This window comes from Artemia sp. Qi Xiang Cuo, chromosome 2, assembly GCF_049724085.1.
Source record: "Artemia sp. Qi Xiang Cuo chromosome 2, ASM4972408v1, whole genome shotgun sequence".
Taxonomy (NCBI): domain Eukaryota; kingdom Metazoa; phylum Arthropoda; class Branchiopoda; order Anostraca; family Artemiidae; genus Artemia; species Artemia sp. Qi Xiang Cuo.
Window position 1 is genome coordinate 88684570 of NC_142795.1, and position 19513 is coordinate 88704082.

The 19513-nt window shown below is 34.4% G+C and overlaps 1 protein-coding gene across 6 annotated transcripts in view; it reads right to left on the reverse strand.

The window, feature by feature from the left end:
* The window catches only part of LOC148955763 (uncharacterized), a 280415-nt gene that overhangs the window by 67220 nt on the left and 193682 nt on the right, over positions 1-19513 (reverse strand). For all 6 annotated transcript variants that reach the window (XM_089104165.1, XM_089104158.1, XM_089104175.1 and 3 more), the window contains 2 exons: positions 17784-17870; positions 2809-2902 (listed from right to left, as the gene is read on the reverse strand). In XM_089104165.1, the coding sequence (XP_088960291.1) occupies positions 2809-2902; positions 17784-17870 (181 nt within the window). The remainder of the gene's footprint in view (positions 1-2808; positions 2903-17783; positions 17871-19513) is intronic.

A 19513-nucleotide genomic window follows, 5' to 3' on the forward strand; every position in this document is an offset into this window, starting at 1 on the left:
ATATTTTTATGTTCCATGTGAAACATACTATTTTGTGACAAGTTTACAGGTGTAACTTGTACCGAAAGGGAAATACACTTTTATAATTGGATTAACTAGTTTCAGATTAATCCATTCACCGAGCCAGAATTATGATTAGACTATCTCTTAAAGAATGATCTAGATTTACTGAAAAATAGAAAATTGTCCTTTTTTCGACTATATTTAATGTATTCTTCCATAAAACAAAATGCAAAGCAAGTTTCAGAAATGTAATTATATAGATAGAAAAAACATAATCTCACCTCAGAGGCGGTTTTAGACGGAGACAGAGGGGGGGGGGCACTTGCCCCGGGCGCGGAAATTTTAGGGGTAAAAAATTTAAAAATAAATAATCTAACCTTTATGATCTTTTTGTAAGATTTGAAATTTCATTTTTCTTAAAAGAAAGTAAACGGCACAGTTAATAAAGGGTAATAATTAACATATTAAAGAGTTAATGAAATAAATAATAATAATAAAAATCAGGTAATTAATAATAATTATATAATTTAAATAATAAACTAAAAAATAATTAAAAAATAAATTATAGATTAATTATCAAATAATTTTGTTAATGAATTAAAATTTTTAACTTGGTGGGAGACAGGGCGTTTTGCCCTGGGGGCAAGAGAGGCCAGAACCGCCACTGTTCCCAGCTATTAAACGGTAACAAGATTGTCTTCTTACTTTGAAACATTAAAACTGTAAAGGGTACAGAACAATAACATACCAAAAACTTAAGAAAGGTAAAATAAAGCTTAAATTGTAATGCGACATTAATAACAAGTTTGACCAAGTGTCCACTGTCCAAGCATTATGCTCCACTGTCAAACGACCAAGCATTACTATTATTTCTACACCACTATTGGAAAATTTTTTAAAACCGTTAACCAAAACAATAAAACCGTGAGATTGGGGGGAAATAATAGGCCATTAAGTTGCATAGGGAACATAAGCCATGTTGAGAAATGAGTCTTGGGCACAATCTCAAAGACAAAGCTGAATCTTAGCTGCTGAATGATAGCAAAATTCCCCTCTTACGTTGAAACTTACCAAGGTACGCCCGAAAGTAATATAACGTAAGTTATACGAGGAACGCAAGCCATAATGAAAAACTAAATCATCCAAGAAAGAGGTCTTTAAACATTCTTAGTGAAAAGATTCATAAACATTAGGGAGATTGACAGTCTCATCATTGAATTATATGAAATTCAGCCATATATTGTGTGGAGCGACGATGGGGACCTTACAAATTGGTTCAATACAAAATCTGGTGAAATTCAACGATGTATTTCAAGTTATTTGCAATTCTCATTGATCATGGCCTACGGATGTGCAACTTCACAAGTGGGATCAACTGAGCCAGAGCCGTACTCTATACGAAGAGGATTTTTCTGACGGCTTACCCCTCCTATTACATCTAGTAGAGGAGCTATACCGAAATATTGCTGAACTCTCGAATTCAGAGGAAGAAGCTTGACTTTCAATCAGCGTGAAGAGGAGGAAAATAGGGGAGGAAAAAGAGGAGAGTAACAACGTTAAGACCCTAGCTGCCCTGCTTCTCAAAGTTAGTACGATGTTTTAGAACGGGTGAGAAACTACCTTGGAGGAATCATTAAATCTGATGTGAGCCTTGAGCTCGAAGTCACTACACGTATTCTTTGCGGTGGGACACTTTTGACAAGTTAATAAACGCGTGAAGAGGCTCTGCGCACTACTTGAAACTTACACTTCTTAAACAGCAACGTTCTCAACGTGCTGATGTATGGATGCGAATCTTTGACGTTTGTTCAAGCTGCTTGAAAAGTTCATTCAGGAATTACAGGGATTAGAAAATAATTGTCTCAAACCTATCCTTGATCTTCAGTGGTTGGACTACTCATCTTTTAAATCTGGTTTTTCATTGGTTTTTATTGGTTTGTTATTTCACATTGACTCTTCGTGTTTGTTTTTGGTTTTTCTTCGCTCCTTTTTGGCATTTTCCTTACGTATTTTTTAATCGCACTGAAGAAGATAGGAGGTTGTCCTTCGAAATACTCGTTGTGTTTTTTTCAGCATTTTTGTTTGTCCTTAAAAAAACACTTTTGATCATTTCTTCTTTATATTAAATAAAAAAAGTTTTTTTTCAACTGAAAGTAAGGAGCAACATCAAAACTTAAAACGATCAGAAATTATTAGGTATATGAGGGGGTTCACCCCCTCGTCATACCTCGCTCTTTACGCTAAGGTTCGAATTTGGTTCCAAGTCTTTAAGAATTACCCCTGAATCACAAATGCCGCTTAATTAGAATAAATACTTCTTTTGAAATTACTAAAAATGCTTTAGCGTAAAGAGCGAGGTATTGACGAGGGGGCGATTCAGTCACAATAAATGTGCCAGCTTAATGACTTGGTCAAACCTTGACGTGATGACTGTGTCTTCTTAGAGCGTCCATGTTGTACATATGTATAATAGCCTAACACTGCCTTCCATGGTGAGCGCGGTAAAGTTCCTAAGTAAAGAGCGATTTGTCTCTCATGCACATATTATTTTTTCCACCCACGACAAATATAATATGTAGCCCTAAAAACTAGGAAGGGAGCTTGTTCGACCAGAAATGGGAAGTTCTAGTGCCTTTTTAAAGGGCCAAAAGTAACTGGAGGGCAACCGACGCATGTATCGTACCCTTTCTGCACCAGTTACCCACACGGTATCAGATCAGGATTTCGAGGTAGCGATTTTACTCAGAGTGACTAAAAAATCTGAAATATTATTTTTATTTCGAGACTGAACAGGTAGATACATACCTTGCTCAAGTTCTTGGTAAGTCTTATCTTCAAGAGTGACGGGAATTGTGAAAACCTTTCCTAAAGAACTGCTATTTCCACTCAAAATACCATCCTAAAACAAAAAGAACAAAATATAAAAGTAGAAATAGTCAATATTAATATTATTTTTTCTAAATCAATGATGCTACAAGTGACACTCCTCGGGTGACGATATACAACAAGATTCATAGGCGAGATGTTTCCGGGAAGTTTCAGTTTTAATCCATATGTTAAATATTTTGAGACACTCAGTTTTTTTTAGAATAAATACAATTCAATGTGCCATTTTCTAGAGTGCGCAAATATTTGCTAAAGGGGGGGGGGTCTCCTAAAACCATTATTGTAGGGTGGTATCTGATTTAGCCCTCCCCTCCACCTGTCCAAAGCTATTTGCATATAGTAATCGTATAACAAAAGCAATGAAGGTGATCCAATAAAATTTTGATTTGACTACAACTCAAAACCACAGTTTGAAAGTGAATATCCTAGTATTAAGTGTCAATAACCTGGAGGTAATGTAATTTACATCGTTTAACATATAATTCTAGCATAAAAAGTAGTCAAGTTTTAACCAACCATAAAAAAGTCACAGCTCGTCACCTGATAAAGCATTTAAACAAGCGTCAATGATTTTGAGTTATTGTTGTATTCTTATAGCCACAGATATAAACATATTTTACATACTATAGGTGGGGTGGGGGAGGGTCTCATGCCTTACATAAGTACACGCAAAAGCTCACATTTCTCAATCTATAAATGAGGCTTGGTTCTTCCGGATCCATCTCATTAGGGAGGGAGATTCTTCATCTCTGAGGTCGGGTACAATGGCAGCCAAGGTCGTATCCTGGGGGGAGGGTGGCCAGGTTGGAACCCCTCCCCCCACGAAATTGTTGTCTGACTCGTAAAAACGTAACAAAAATGCATGTAAACAAATTTTTGATGCGTTCTTAAAAGTTTATTTTGTTACCCCCCTCCTCACCCGAACAAAAATATCTGGTTACGCTCTAGATAGCAACGGTTTGAAATCTATAGATCTACGTCAAGAGATAGAGTACGGTAAGATCGATTTTGTCTTATTAGGCTCGCTCAGACGCTTATGTACAATGCTATTTAGAAGGCTTGTTGTGGATTGTAAAGCCTTATGGATAATACTTTCAGGAATAGATCTGTAGCCAAAATTATAGAAGGCGATAGGCCGGTGTCTTCAAATTCTTACATTTTTTAAGGTTGTGACCCCCCCCCCCCTCGAAGACAAAAACTAAACTAAAACATAGATTACATTAAAATTGGTGGCTTATTCAAGAAGTCCCTTATAGATTGACAATTTGCTTCAGTTCATTTTGTTTCAGGTTTTACACGTTGACTACCGAACTGGCAGATTGCCAAAAACGGAAGAATCAATATCTATTTTGAGGAACGGCCTGCTTTCCGCCATCTGGTGCAAAGCTCGCAGCGTCCCGTGTGCCGTTAAGTTCCACCACGCTTGGGACAGTTCCACAACGCTTGGCACCATACTTGGCACGCGTCAACTAGTGTAAGTGTTTTCTGAAAGTTGATGACCCCTTGATGTATTTGCAATTTTTACTTTTTCTTTATTTCAACTTCACTTGTTTGGTTTATACAAACCTAAGAAACTGGCCGAGTGCCAAAAACACTAAAATCAAATTATTTACTACTTTCGTTTCCAAAACATTGCTCAGATCAGTCCATATTTCATCTTATCTAAATTGTTTCAGAAACTTTTTTTCCAGGGTCAATTAAACTGTTAAAAATGCTATAAGTCTTCCGGCTGATATCAACGTCTCAGATTAACCTTCAAATTACTTCGGCTAAAATTTCTATTTAAAAAATATTGAATATATATTTTCACAGCTTAGACTATAGCGTAAAATAAATTACATTAATAAATAATTTTCGTATTACATGAACAGTACAGATTTCAGAACATAGTCCCTTGATATACAAACATTTCTCTTTTTTTTTCTACTTTATTTAATATGCACAAATGTAAACACCATATTCCCTGCTGCTGAAAAAATACTTTATAAAATATTCCGTTTTTTATCATTATTGATATCAGCAAGAGAATTTTTGTTCAGGGGGACACGCTAATTTTTCAGGGGTAGGGGGTTATAAATAAAACTTTGAAAACGCAATTTATATACGCATTTTTTTACGTCTTCACGAGTCGGACAAAAACTTTGAGGAGGGCTTCAAACCCTGAACCCCCTCCATGGTTACGGCCTTGGATATGAGCCATATAGATTTGGTCAAATCAATAAAACATACGCTGGAGAAAATATAATAATCATAGGCAGCGCAATCGCGCTGCCTAAGTAAAGAACGATGTTGGCACAACGTATTTTTTTTTTTTTTTTTAAGACCAGGGCAGTTTGTATCGAAGGAGTTGTCGTAGAAACTTCGAAAAGGGCTCCTTCGATTGGAAATTGGAGTGGCTTGTGCCCTTTTAATAGTCGAAAGTGATTGGAATGCAACTAACACCCCCTCCACGCCCACCATTTCCTCAAACACATCCAATCAATATAACCATTTTGTTCAACGTAGTTGTAAGGTTCGGAGATTATGTCTTTGAGGATGACAACCCCCTCACAATCCTCAGGGCAAGGGTTGTAAGTTTTACCCTGGGGCATATAAGGTTTTTATAGAAAGCGTTGTCTCAGAAACTTCAAAAAGGGCTGATTCGACTGGAAATTGAAAGGGCTAGTGTCCTTTTTAATAATCGGAAGTGATTGGAGGACAACTAACCCTCCTCTCACGCCCACCATTTTCCCAAACAAATCCAATCAAAATTTTGAGATAACAATTTTCTTCAACATCATTGAAAGTTCTGAAAATGAGGTCTTTGAGGATGACAGCCCCCCCCCCCCCAGCCTCAGGACGGGGGTTTTAAGTTATGCACTGGGGGGCATTTAAGGTTTTTATTGAAAGCGTTGTTGTGGAAACTTCAAAAGGGCTCATTCGATTGGAAATTGAAAGGGCTAGTGCCTTTTTTATATTTGAGGTGATTGAAGAGCAAATAACGCCCCTCTCACGCCCACCATTTCTCCAAACACATCCAATAAAAATTTTGAAATATCGATTTTGTTTAACGTAGTTGAAAGTTCTGGAAATTAGGTCTTTGAGGATGGCAACCCCCTCACAGCCCTCAGGGCAAGGGTTATAAGTTATGCCCTGGGGGTATATAAGGTTTTTATAGAAAGCGTTGTCGTAGAAACTCAAAAAGGTCCCAATCAATTTGAAATTGAAAGGGCTAGTGCCCTTTTTAATAGTCGAAAGTGATTGGAAGGCTCGACATTTTTTTAGTTAAGATCGACGTGGGTACAATGTATTATTACTTTTTTTTTGTTTAGGTCAGGGCACTTCGTATCGAAGGATTAATCGTAGGAACTTTGAAAAGGGTTCATTCGATTGAAAATAGAAAGGGCTAATGCCCTTTTTAATAGTCGAAAGCGATTGGAGGGCAACTCTTTTTTTATAGTTTATACACGTTATAGTTTATAGTTTTTTTAAAGTCAAATATACACAAATGCAAACATAAATGTCGTTTTTCAAAAACTATATTTAGATTTGATCAAATCAATTGAACAAACATCAGAGAAAATCAGAGGGGTCACCGGATTCAAGAAGTCACATATACCAGGTGGCAAGTGCCAAGTGTGGTGAGTGTGCCAAGTATGGCAGAACTGTGCAAAGCGTTGCAAGGGCAATGCGTTGTGAAACTGTGCGGCACATGTGGCACTAAGAGATGGAAACTTCACACTTTACAGGTGGCGGAAAGCGGGCAACCCCTCGACAAAATCCAAAATAAAAACCAATACTGGTTTCGATCGAAGCGCACTGATTATCTGAAAGAAAACAAAACCAAGCATAAAATACGTGGCTTTAATATTCAAATTTCTGCGCGGCATGGGAATAAAGGTTTCAGAACATAAATTACATTGTTCAGGATAATTTTCCTTATTGTCGGTTCATTATTATAAATTCATTTAAAAACTTGACAATGTGTTAAACTTAAGCACAATGGAAAGAGGAATAAAGTTTGAGTGTTAAAATTGGTAAAGTCGAAATTTACACATACATATGTGGCTTAAAACGCTAAGAAAATTTGGGAAGCCAATTTTTAATGAAAAACAACTCCATATAAAGTTTTCAGGGTACTTGTGTATTATACGCCACTCACTCAAGTGCTTCATTTAACTATAACCTGTTTCTTTGACGCTCAATCCTAATGAAATATCACAAAATATGATGAAAACAGGGCCGTATCCAGGATTTTCACGGGGGGGGGGGGAGGGAATAAAAGATTTTGTCGGGAGGGAGGGGTTTACAAAAAAGAACTTCAAACAACACATCAAAAATTTGTTTATATCCATCATTTGGACTGTATATTTGTCGTTAGGAGGGGTGGGGTGAAGTATAGTGGGTCTGCATGCAAAACGTGTTAGGTACAATTATTCTGCATATTATGAAGTAAGAATTTTTTTCTAACTTCAAATTGTAAAAATACTTTACCCCCCCCCTAATGTGCAAATATATAGCCCAAAATATATATTCCAAAAAATATATATTTTTTGTCACTTATCTTTGTCTTGTCTCACGCTATGCAGAAACTAACGAAGAAACCGGTTTGTTCTCAGTTTTAAAAAGTGTAAAATAGAGTGAATGGCATATAATACACAAGTACCGTTTTCGGTATTAGTAGACGACAAGTTTAAAAAAAGAATCATGGGTGGAAAATCAGCAACAATCATAACAAAAGCCACAAAGATATGGCACCAAACAGCTTAAGAAGGTGTCGCTTTCCTCTGAAAGTTTAGTCATGTTTGAAAATGAACAGATTGTTAATATTTGAATTTTCTAGGGACAAAATCGTTGTCAAATTCGACTTAATAATTATCTTTATTTATTTTCGCAGTTCAACGTGCAACACTGACAACAATGTGATACTGCCCTGAAAACTTGATAATTTCAAAATAACCAAAATAAAATATTAGAAAACAGCAGTTTTCAGGTATGAATTGATCGAAGATGGGTCCAGGATGCTTTCTTTTATCAGCTCCTTTTTCTCAAATCTAGGACCTGCTGTTACAAAATCATTTGTCACGTGAATTTCTGCATTTCATTTGAATTTGTACATTCGTTGAATCTGTCTCAATTCATGAATTGAATTTGTGAGCCATTTTTCCATCACGTCCGTATGTTCAATTAATTATAAATTCCAATGACAGTGTAATCAAAATTCTCCCCCTTGTATAAAAAAAACAACATAAATGGGTGATATATACATGGGTGATATATAATACATGATACATGATGAGTGATTATATACATGATACATAATGGGTGATATATACATGGGTTGTTTTTCTTTTCAATAGGTGCTATGCTTTATAATGCTTTACATGATTTCTTATCGCGTTTACAATATTTAAACTGTTGTTTTTGTGGTTTAGGGGGGGGAGGTACCTAGGCTAGGTTACGCATTTAATATATACTATGCTTTACTTTTTTACTTTATGCTTTATTTTCCGCGGGGGGGAGGGGGTATATTCCACGGAGGATATTTTCCGTAGGGGGTATTTTTCAGGGGGGATAAATACCTAGAACCCTTGGTTAGAGAGTCTGTTGAGGTATGGTATACCAGTTATACGGCTAAGGAATTTCGCTTCGAACACAAGAATTTACCGGATTAAATACTTGCCTTTGGCCGTGGAAACATAGATTCGGATCTTTGATAAAGCAAATTCGAGTCTTAGAGAAGACTAAAAGGTCGAAAAAGATATATATAAAAAAAATACTTGTTCCCAAATCGACTTGGGAACATGGACTGGATTGGGAAATGGATTTTTTTTTAGCTTGTTTTCCTCAAATCACCGACTTTTTTCAACTATGCATTTATAACAGATCAATATATATATATATATATATATATATATATATATATATATATATATATATATATATAATATATATATATATATATATATATATATATATATATATATATATATATATATATATATATATATATATATATATATATATATATATATATATATATATATATATATATATATATATATATATATATATATATATATATATATATATATATATATATATATATATATATAAATTAAGTTAAGCCCAATCCGTTCTGGGCCTCTCTTTTGCACTTAAATTTATAGATTCTCGAAAAAAATTATTTTGTACTTATTAGTCCATTCTGAAAACAGGATTTGATTTTCTTATTATTTTGAATGTCCTTGGTACTTCAAAGCTTTGAAGTCTTCTTTTATTTATGCTAATGAAGATTTCTTACTAGGTAGTGGCCAATCCTAATTAATAAATTATGGCAATCAGCATCCTTCTTTGTGGGCAAAAATTAAATAAAAAAAACAAGTTTTTTAAACTGAAAGTAAGGAGCGACATTAAAACTTAAAACGAACAGAAATTATTCCGTATATGAAAGGGGCTGTCCCTCCTCAACGCCTCGCTCTTTACGCTAAAGTTTGACTCTGTCTCACAACTTTATTTTTTAAAACAATAAAAAGTTTGACTTTCTCACAACTCTATTTTTTAAAACAATAAAAAACTTTAGCGTAAAGAGCGAGGCGTTGAGGAGGGGACAGCCCCTTTCATATACGGAATAATTTCTGTTCGTTTTAAGTTTTAATGTCGCTCCTTACTTTCAGTTTAAAAAACTCGTTTTTTTTTTAATTTCCGATCGTTTTTTAGTTAATGCAGCTTTTATTTGCATAAAAATTTTACTTTTCTTTTGCTAAATGGATGTCTTTACAAATTAACTTACGTAACTAACTTCTATATTCATATATTTTTCTTCTGGCAAAAAATACAAAGTTGCAGATTTTTGCAGATATGAGCTTGAAAACTATGTAATAGGGTTTTCTGATACGCTGAATCTGACGGTGTGATTTTCATTAAAATTCTTTCACTTGTAGGGGATGTTTCCCCCTCTTTAAAAAATCGAGTAAATTTTCTCAGGCTCGTAGCCTTTGATGAGTAATACTAAACTTAATAAAATTTATATATTTAGGATCAGCATTATAAACACATTCTTTTGATACATTTATTGACATCAAAATTTCGTTTTTAAAAGTTTCGATTACTATTGAGCCGTATCGCTTGTTTTTTTATTGTTTTTTTTTATTACCTATATGTTTTTACTTATATGAAGCGGTTCTCCCCGTAGTCAATACCACGCTCTTTAAGTTAAAAGTTAAAAAAAATTTTTATTCAAAAACCCCTGAATCACAAAGGCCGTTTAATTGTAATAGATAGCTCTTTTGAAAGCACTAAAAAAAAACTGTAGCGTAAAGAGCGAGGTATTGACTTGGGGGATAACCCCCTCACATACGTTATAATTTCTGTTCGTTTTAAGTTCTAATATTCCTTCTTACATTTCCCCTCCTCTAGCCCCCCCCCCCTCCAGAAAAAATCCTTCCTGAAAATGGTTGTATACTTCCCAATAACCAATAAATAATGCTGGCAAGTCCGGCGCCCCCTTCATGGCAATTTCCCTTCCCCCATGAAAACTTCCTTCATGGAAAGATCCTTCCATATAGCCCCCGACCCTCTCCTTCCCCCACCTACCAGAAAAAATCTCCTCTGAAAAAGTCTGTATACTTCCCAATAACCAATACTATATGTTAACATTGAGTAAAGTTCATAACTTTCAGCCCTCCCCCTGGGGACTTTGGGGGATCAAGTCATCCTAAAAGACATTTTTATCATATTTTCGATCATGCTGAACAAAATGGCTATCTCAAAATTTTGATCGGGTGACTTTGGGAAAAAAATGAGCGTGGGAGGGGGCCTAGTTGCCCTCCATTTTTTTTGGTCACTTAAAAAGGGCAGTAGAACTTTCAATTTCCGTTCCAATGAGTCCTCCCACGATATTCTAGGACCACTGAGTTAATAGGATCACCCCTGGGAAAAAAAAAAAACAAATAAACACGCATCCGTTATCTTTCTTCTGGCAAAAAATGGAAAATTCCTAATTTTTGCAGATATGAGCTTGAAACCTCTGTAGCAGGGTTCTCTGATACGCTGAATATGATGGTGTGATTTTCTTTAAGGTTCTATAACTTTTAGGGGGTCTTTCCCCCTTTTTTCGAAAATCAGCCAAATTTTCTCAGGCGCGTAACTTTTGATGGGTAGCACTAAAACTTGATGAAAGTTATATATTTGAAATCAGCATTGAAATCTGATTCTTTTGATACATCTATTGGTATCAAAAACCCGTTTTCTAGAGTTTCGGTTACCATTGAGCCGGGTCGCTCCTTACTTACAGTTCGTTACCACGAACTGTTTGATAATGTGAAAAAAAAAGTTAATAGCACTGAAAATGCTAACCTAAAGCACAGTTCTTTTCTTATTCAAGTTAGCATTGAAACAATACCCTGTTAGAGGTTCGGAATTATTATTTGTTCAAAAGCAGAGTGAGGCGTGGTCTCTTCTAAACATCTTATACGGGGACAAATAAATAAAAGGTGAAATCTTCTCTCCCATTTTGCGTATAAAGTTACTAAGCTTCAGAAGCCTTATAACCCTTTTTATACCAATTAAGACGAGGAGAACGGGGTGGGTTAATGGAACACGGACATAAAAATTACCTGCTTCCAAAAGGTATAATTAGCTTTTTTTTTAAGTTACAAATAGGAACCGTCCAGAGTTCAATTTACTCAAGTCCATAAAAAAAGCTGTTCACGGTAGTAAACAGTAAGCAGTGTTTCTTGCCAATAGTGGCCAAAACTCAAAAACAGCAAAGTTTACAAATATATAGGTCAAAACACGATTCCACATATGTGATCAGCTGTGTGGCTAAGTTCTTAGCTGTGTATATCTAAAAAATTACGACTTGTTTTTAAGAGGACAGTCTTATTTCAAGGGTTATGATACCGAACCCGTGGATGTAGAATATTGGGACAGGGCTCGTTCAAACACACATTTCGGGTTCTCATGTTGAGTTAGTTAAACTGATACTTCTTTTATTTGCGTACAGTAGACCTAATGGTTGTGATTGTAAACTAAAGAGTACTCTAAGTTGGTGTCCAGCTATAGGTTGTACCCATTTAAGTTTGGGCTGTAAGTTTAAGCGGTACTTGGGCATTATATGGGCAGTTACAAGGAAACCAGTCACGAAAAACCCGTTTTTGACGGGTTAATTCAAGACACCGCTATAAAGTAATGGAATGCATAGCGTGGTTTTTATTGCATATACGATATTTAAACTGTTGTTTTTGGGGTTTAGGGGGGGGAGGTACCTAGGTTAGGTTACATATTTAATATATGCAACACTTTACCCCCCCCCCCCCTTAATGTGCAAATATATAGCCCTAATTTGTTTATAAACTATTATATATTCATTCTATTTTATTGTATTTCATTAGTATTAACCAAACTTGACTTTTTAGAAATGCCCATATAATGCCCAAGTACCGTTTAAGCTTTAAGTTTAAGCTTAAGTTTTGGTTGTAAATTTAAGCCATAGGTTGTACCCATTTAAGTTTTGGTTTTAAGTTTAAGCTATAAGTTTAAGTTTAAGCTATAGGTTATACCCATTTAAGTTCACGGTAGCTATGGGTTGTAGCCATTTTTAATTGAAAGGCCAAAGGATCTCCAGGAGTCGATGGGGGGTGCATGCAGTGTCAAATAGTGTGTTTTCACCCACCCACTTGATTTAGCGATTATGTATAAATAAGTTTTTTATACTAATCTAGAAAGGGAGGGTCAATTATCCCCGTAAATTCTTTTAATTTATAGGAATAAAATTACACTAAGCGTTAAAAATGGATTTAAGTGTGCACCAGGCCCTGTTTGCGGAAATATGCTGGGAAAAATAAAAGAATCAAATATTTAGGGGCATTTGCGACCAAAGGGAGCCCAATTTCCACCAACTGATGTACCTCTAAGAGCACCTCGTTCGGCACACTTCCGCAACGCTTGGCAGTTGGCCCGCGCCCCATGATGTATGTGATTTTTAAAAAAAGGAATTCATTCAGGGTGAGCTCCTTTTAACGGGTAACTCCGTCGAACCCAAGGAGGTAGAAATTAGAAGAAAGGCCTATTCCAAAGATTTTTTTTCAATTTCACAACCTTTTTTAAGTGACAAAGAGATCAGACCTAAATAGACCGCCATTTGGTCCCTCAGAAAGGCAACTTCGGTTCAAATGACTCAAAATATCATAAGACCAAAAATAGTAAGATACCGTTTGATATACGATATTAAAAAGCCTTACGATAACCTACTATTTTTAAAACACACTCTCTAATGCGGTGATGCGTTTCATTCTCAAGCTCCCTTTTCCTTATTTTAACCACTGAACCGTTTAGAGGACTAATTGACAGTCAATCATCAAAAAGTAGAAAAATTAAGAAGATTTACCACTCATTTGATTTTAATGCATTAATCATCTTTGAAAAAGAGTGCAGCGTTTCAGTGTTTACTTGTCCTTGAGTCTGATGATCGTTTAAAGGAATAAAATATAAAACAATGGACTTGGTCAGATTGGCTTCTACAGGGCCTTTAACTGTAAAGGGCCGCGTTAAGGGGTTTAGTTTTAAATTGTTCTGTTACGTGCACCTTTACTTTCCCATTGTGGATAGAATTGTTTTTAAAAAAAGGAAAACTTAGAAAAAAAGGAAAGAACTGCAATTTGCACTGTGATGAGTCCAATACTGCTATCTCTCATTTTTAACTCGTTTTCCTCAACTCACCGACTGATCGTGCTGTTGTCAGGTAAATTTGTTAAATTTGTGGGCCATTTTTCGACCACTTCCGAATATTCATTTTCTTCAAAATTTTACCAGTAGGCCTCTATGCACTCCCGACGACAGTAAATATATACAAAAAAAATCCGCTTTTTTATACTCCCCGTCCAAGTCCCCTTAATATTTTAATGGTACTTATTTAGAATCCGGTAAATACGAGAGAAGTGAAGTTTCGTTAATGCTAATGAAATAAAACAAAATAGGATAAAAATATAATAGTTCAGAAACAAATTTGGGATATATATTTGCACATTAGAGGGGGGGGGCGGGGAAAAGCATAGCATATATTAAATACGTAACCTAACCCAACCTAGGGACCTTTTAGTCCCCCTAAACCCCCAAAAAAAGTAAAGTTTAAATATAGTTCCCGGAGTGAGAAACCCTTTGGTTTATACAGCGTCTCATATGAATTTCCGGGTAATGCCTTTCTGATCTTGCAGTACTATTTTTAGTACATCGTCTACTATTTTATACTTTTTATTCCATTTTTAAAGTGAGCTTGTTTGTATTTATTTTTTGTAACGATTCCTAATTTTAGAGAATCGTTTCTGAAACTACAAAGCTACGATTAAATGAAACGTTATGACTTCAAAACAAAAAAGTTTAAAACGGACTTGGTCAGATTGGCTTCTGAACGGCCAAGTGAGCCTAGGATTTTGAGTTGTCCTATTACGTGCTCCATTATATATTCATGATATTTTATTTTATTTCATTAGCATTAACCAAACTTGACCTCTTTCGTGCATAGCGCTGTGTTATGTATAATGCATAAGTACCGATTTTCGTAATAGTTTCGAATATTTTCCTACAATTCCTAAACTTTCGGTACTTTTCTTTTAAATTTGGACATCACTTGTACATCTTTGTTTAGGGAAATACTTCAGGATTTACAAACATAAGAACCGTAATGTGCCCTGTGTTGAGTCATTTATCGTCTCACGTTTCGATTCCAAAATGGGTATTTTATGCAAGTTAACTGGTTATTTATTCACACAAGATCATAGACAAAAGTATTGGAAAATTTTTGGCTAATTTTAACGGATACCGGAAAGGGTTTGTCACGAATACTTACGTCAATAGAAAGTAACATGAAATATAGATACATGAGATTGATACACCTACACGCAAATTTTTAGCGTTTGCTTGTTTTTTTTTGGTTGGGGGGGATTCCAATAAAACAATTAGGAAAAGGAATTATTTGACTAGTAGCCAGGGCCTTATCCAAGATTTTTTTTTCGGAGAGGCGAGGGTTTACAAAAGAATTTTTTTTTTTTGGGGGGGGGGACTTCAAAAAACGAATCAAAAATTTGTTTATAATCCTTTTTGTTACGTTTTTAAGAGACAGACAAACAACTCGGGCGGGGGTATTAAATTTTATTCATCTTTTAAGTTTTTGGTTTTTTGGTTCTTTTCACATTGACTTTCCGCGTTTTTTTTTTCTTCAGCAATTTCCTTGGATATATTATTTCGTTTCGCGCTGAAGAAGAGAGGCGTTTTGTCCTCTCGAAATATTCGCTTTGTTGTGTTTTTTCAGTATTTTCATTTGGCCAATAAAAACCCCATTTTGCTCGGTTTTCTTTCTTTATGTGATGTCAGGCCATTGTAGTTTAAGAAATTATCTTTATATATATATATATATATATATATATATATAATATATATATATATATATATATATATATATATATATATATATATATATATATATATATATATATATATATATATATATATATATATATATATATATGGTTTCAGGGGTTCAACCCACTGGTGATTACCCCCCCCCCCCCGTGGAAAGTAAGGCTTTCCAAATTTGACAATTTTATTTGAGTTTTATTCTTTTTAATTTCCGTAGGGGGAAGGAATTTTGGAACTTGTGTACTATGCGCCTCTCACTCAAGTTTACGCTGTGTAAAATTCGAGAAAGCGCCGGTTTTTTTGTTAGTTTCTTCGTTACTTTAGAAATAAATTTGGGCTATACATTTGCATATTACGGGGGGGGGGGGGGTAAAGTCTAGCGGGTCTGCATGCAAAATGTGTTTGGTACAATTGTTCTGCATTATTAGATATATAAATAAATAAGTGTATTTTAAAGCCAAATATACGGCCATGAACACAGTAAAATAACAAATGAAAGGCACAAATGATCAATGATCAGCATAAAACACTTAAATGAAACACTACACTAACCTAATAGTATTATTTAATACTTGGAAAAACGGTCATTGTAAAAAAAAAACACTTAAAAGTAAAGAAATGGAAAAAATGCAAAAAAAGTAAGTAAAAGTATAAAATTTAAAAAAAAGTAGAAATTTTGATGATTTTAAAAGGTTGGGTAAATTTGTCTGAGTGGGCATGGCACATAGAATTTCTTATGATAAATTAAGAGTAGTTTAAGTTTATTGAGGTGGTGAGTTGTTAATATTATTAACGTTATTATTTTTATCATTATTATTATTATGTGTGCTAGTATTATGTGTTATTTTGTAGCGTTATCATTATAGTAATATGTGTTTTTGTTATTGCTATATGTTACGTGTTGCTCTTATTGCTATGAACCATGGTTACTATTATGTGTTTTATTATACTTAAAATGAGTGTTTGCTTTGTTCTTGTTGTTCCCGCACCCAGGCCAATTATTAGCGGAAGGTGCCGACTATAGAAAAAGTTTTGTATATGAATTTTTACAATCATTAAATAATCAAATGTTTTTGTATGTAATGATTCCATGAGAGAAGGGCGTGGGTATCAAGAGACTGCTCCCCCAACGGTTCCTCACGGTTATGCATTGTCTGTAAGTGAAGACATGAAGAGTCCGTCTTAATAAGCAGCATAAACCTCTGTATCCGTGCTAGACCTAAAAATACAAACAACAAACCAACACACAAAAGGCTAATTTTTCCTCTTTTTTGTTCGTACAAATCAGCTGCGTCGAAAGGCTGAATAACTGTCGGATGACTGAATGATTACATTTAACTATACTTTTAAAATTCGTGCCAAAAATCTGCCCAACCCCATTCCACAGCTATAATAAAGTAACATCGCAGCAAGATAAATTTTTGAAGAAGCAATAAAACGACACACGCTATTCATATGTTTTTTTTTAAATTTAAAAATCTTTTGCATTTTATTTCTATTATTCTATTTGTTAAACAGCATCATTATGAGGACATTTTTATAATATTATTGCGATCCAAGTAACATCTGAACGGCTTAGAGCCGAATTCTTTAAAAAATCACAGACACTAAATAAAGTACATATTTTTTAATAATTAATTCCAAGTCTTATCCCATCCCCAGAAAAGATAATTCCTTGAAGTTTTAACTTCAACTCTTAGTATATATATATATACTATATATATATATATATATATATATATATATATATATATATATATATATATATATATATATATATATATATATATATATATATATATATATAATATATATATATATATATATATATATATATATATATATATATATATATATATATATATATATATATATATATATATATATATATATATATATATATATATATATATATATATATATATATATATATATATATATATATATATATATATATATATATATATATATATATATATATATATATATATATATATGCATATATATATATATATATATATATGCATACATATATATATATATAAAGCCAATTTGAAATACTTAAAATGGCCATAAAAAGTCAAATAATTTGAGGAATATATTGTTATTCCAGTTAGCCTACACTTAGTCCGAGTCGCTCTTCGCTTATAGTTCGTTACTACGAACTCTTTCACAGGCAAGCACTTATCAGCTTAGCTCGAGTGCACTTAGCAGCTTAGCTAGAAGAGAACTTAAGGGAAAGATCTTGCCGGAACTAAGGTGCGGATCTAAAGGGTGGTTTTAGGGTCATATGCCTCCCTCCAAAATATCGAAAATGACACGAATTAGAGGATCAGAGGGAAGAAAAATACCGATTGGGGAGCCAAATTTTTATAGGTGCCCCCCAAACGATAGTTTTGTGTCCAACCCCGCCTAAACTATACCAAATTCCATGGGAAGTTACCGGCACTCTGGGCGATTCTCCGGAGCAAAACCCCGAATAGAAAAACATGTCGTACCTCATCTTGTTCAGTGTAGTCCATACTAAGCATTGACCCATCACTTCCTTTCCTATTCCTCAATCCAAAAATGGCACTTTGTCCACCCTGAGAAAAAACAACACGATTACTTACTAAGGTCGCCACTTTGAAAAAGTGTCACAATAGCATCAACAAAAATAATTCCTTTAATAATAAAAACACAAATTCCAGTAATCTCTTCATAAATTATATCTTATCAGAATGGTGCGCTGAAGTCAACTGAGTGCTGTAGCACCTGTCACACAATATACCTGATGCGCAAGAGTGCGCACAGCGCGATGAATTAAAAAAAACAAAAGCCGAAATGACTTCTTTTTATCCCAAAAACCTTATAATAAATGCATAATTGGTTACTCATGTGGGAAAAGTTTAGCCCATATTTAAATTCTTAATTTAGAATATATATGGTAATGTGTTAGTCGACAAAAGAATCAATAACAATTTAATGGTGATAAAACAGCAGGATATAAACAGCACTGTCACTGAGTTATTATAAGGGTAATAATGGAGAGGCTTCCGAAATATGGCTTTACCTTTGGCCATTTATCTAGGTCCAAAGGAAAAGCAGGTTGTCCCCGAATGAGGTGGAAGGAGATTATAAGGAAGCAAAGGAAATTGAGACTTCACGGAGAGGCAGGGCCGCATCCATAAATTTTTTTTCGGGAGGGGTTTACAAAAGGATTTTTTTTGGGGGTGGGGATTACAAAAAAAAATAAAAACGCATCAAGATTTGTTTATATTCATTTTGTTACGTTTTTACGAGTCAAACAAACATTTCAGGGGGGGATATTGAAAATTATAGAAAGGCGTCAGTAGAATGCTAATAATGAATTTGCCAAGACTATGTTCCTTCCCATGCTATTTGCCTAGACTACGGGACGTATAGGTAAACGTTTCTACGAGACCTCTACAACTTTTCAAAGAGAGTGAGTATCCCCATACATATAAGTAATACTTCTACGGGACCTCTACACCTTTTCAAAGAGAGTGAGTATCCTCTCACATGGTCTTCCATTTTGCTAGGACGTATAGGAATCCCCATGCTATTCTACAAGACATATACACCTTTTCAAAGAAAGTTAGTATCCTCTCACATGGTGTTCTATTTCTACAAGACATATAGGAAAACATTTCTACAAGACATATACACCTTTTCAAAGAGAGTGAATAAATAATGTCGTCAAACATGTTTTGAGAGTATGATCATAATTATATAACTTAAGCAGACAGGTTTTTTTTGTTATTAATAAGAATTTCATAAGAATGTACGTCGTGAGTTCACGTGCACATTTTTTTTCTTAAAAAACTGGTATGGTATAAAGTAGTCAAACATGTTTTGGGAGCATGCACGAAATTATGTAACTCAACATCCGTTTTTTATTCGTCCTTGAAATTCTGTATAAAATGTTCATGCATTACAATTTAATTTTCATTATGTTTTAACATATCTTACATAGTACACTGAATTTTATTAACTTTGAAACAATGGATAGTTCATTTGTCAACGTGAGTATAGTTTACTGAATTTCTTAATCTATTTCCAGATAAAAAGCATTTTACCAGTAAATTCCAATTTCAGGGGGACTTAGCCCCCCGCCCCCCGCCAACATAACAAAACTTAAAATATGTTGAGTATACTCACTAGAAAAGGCAAAGTATGCTATTTTTTCCATTATGTAAATAAAATCTCTCCTCCCCTATTTAAACAA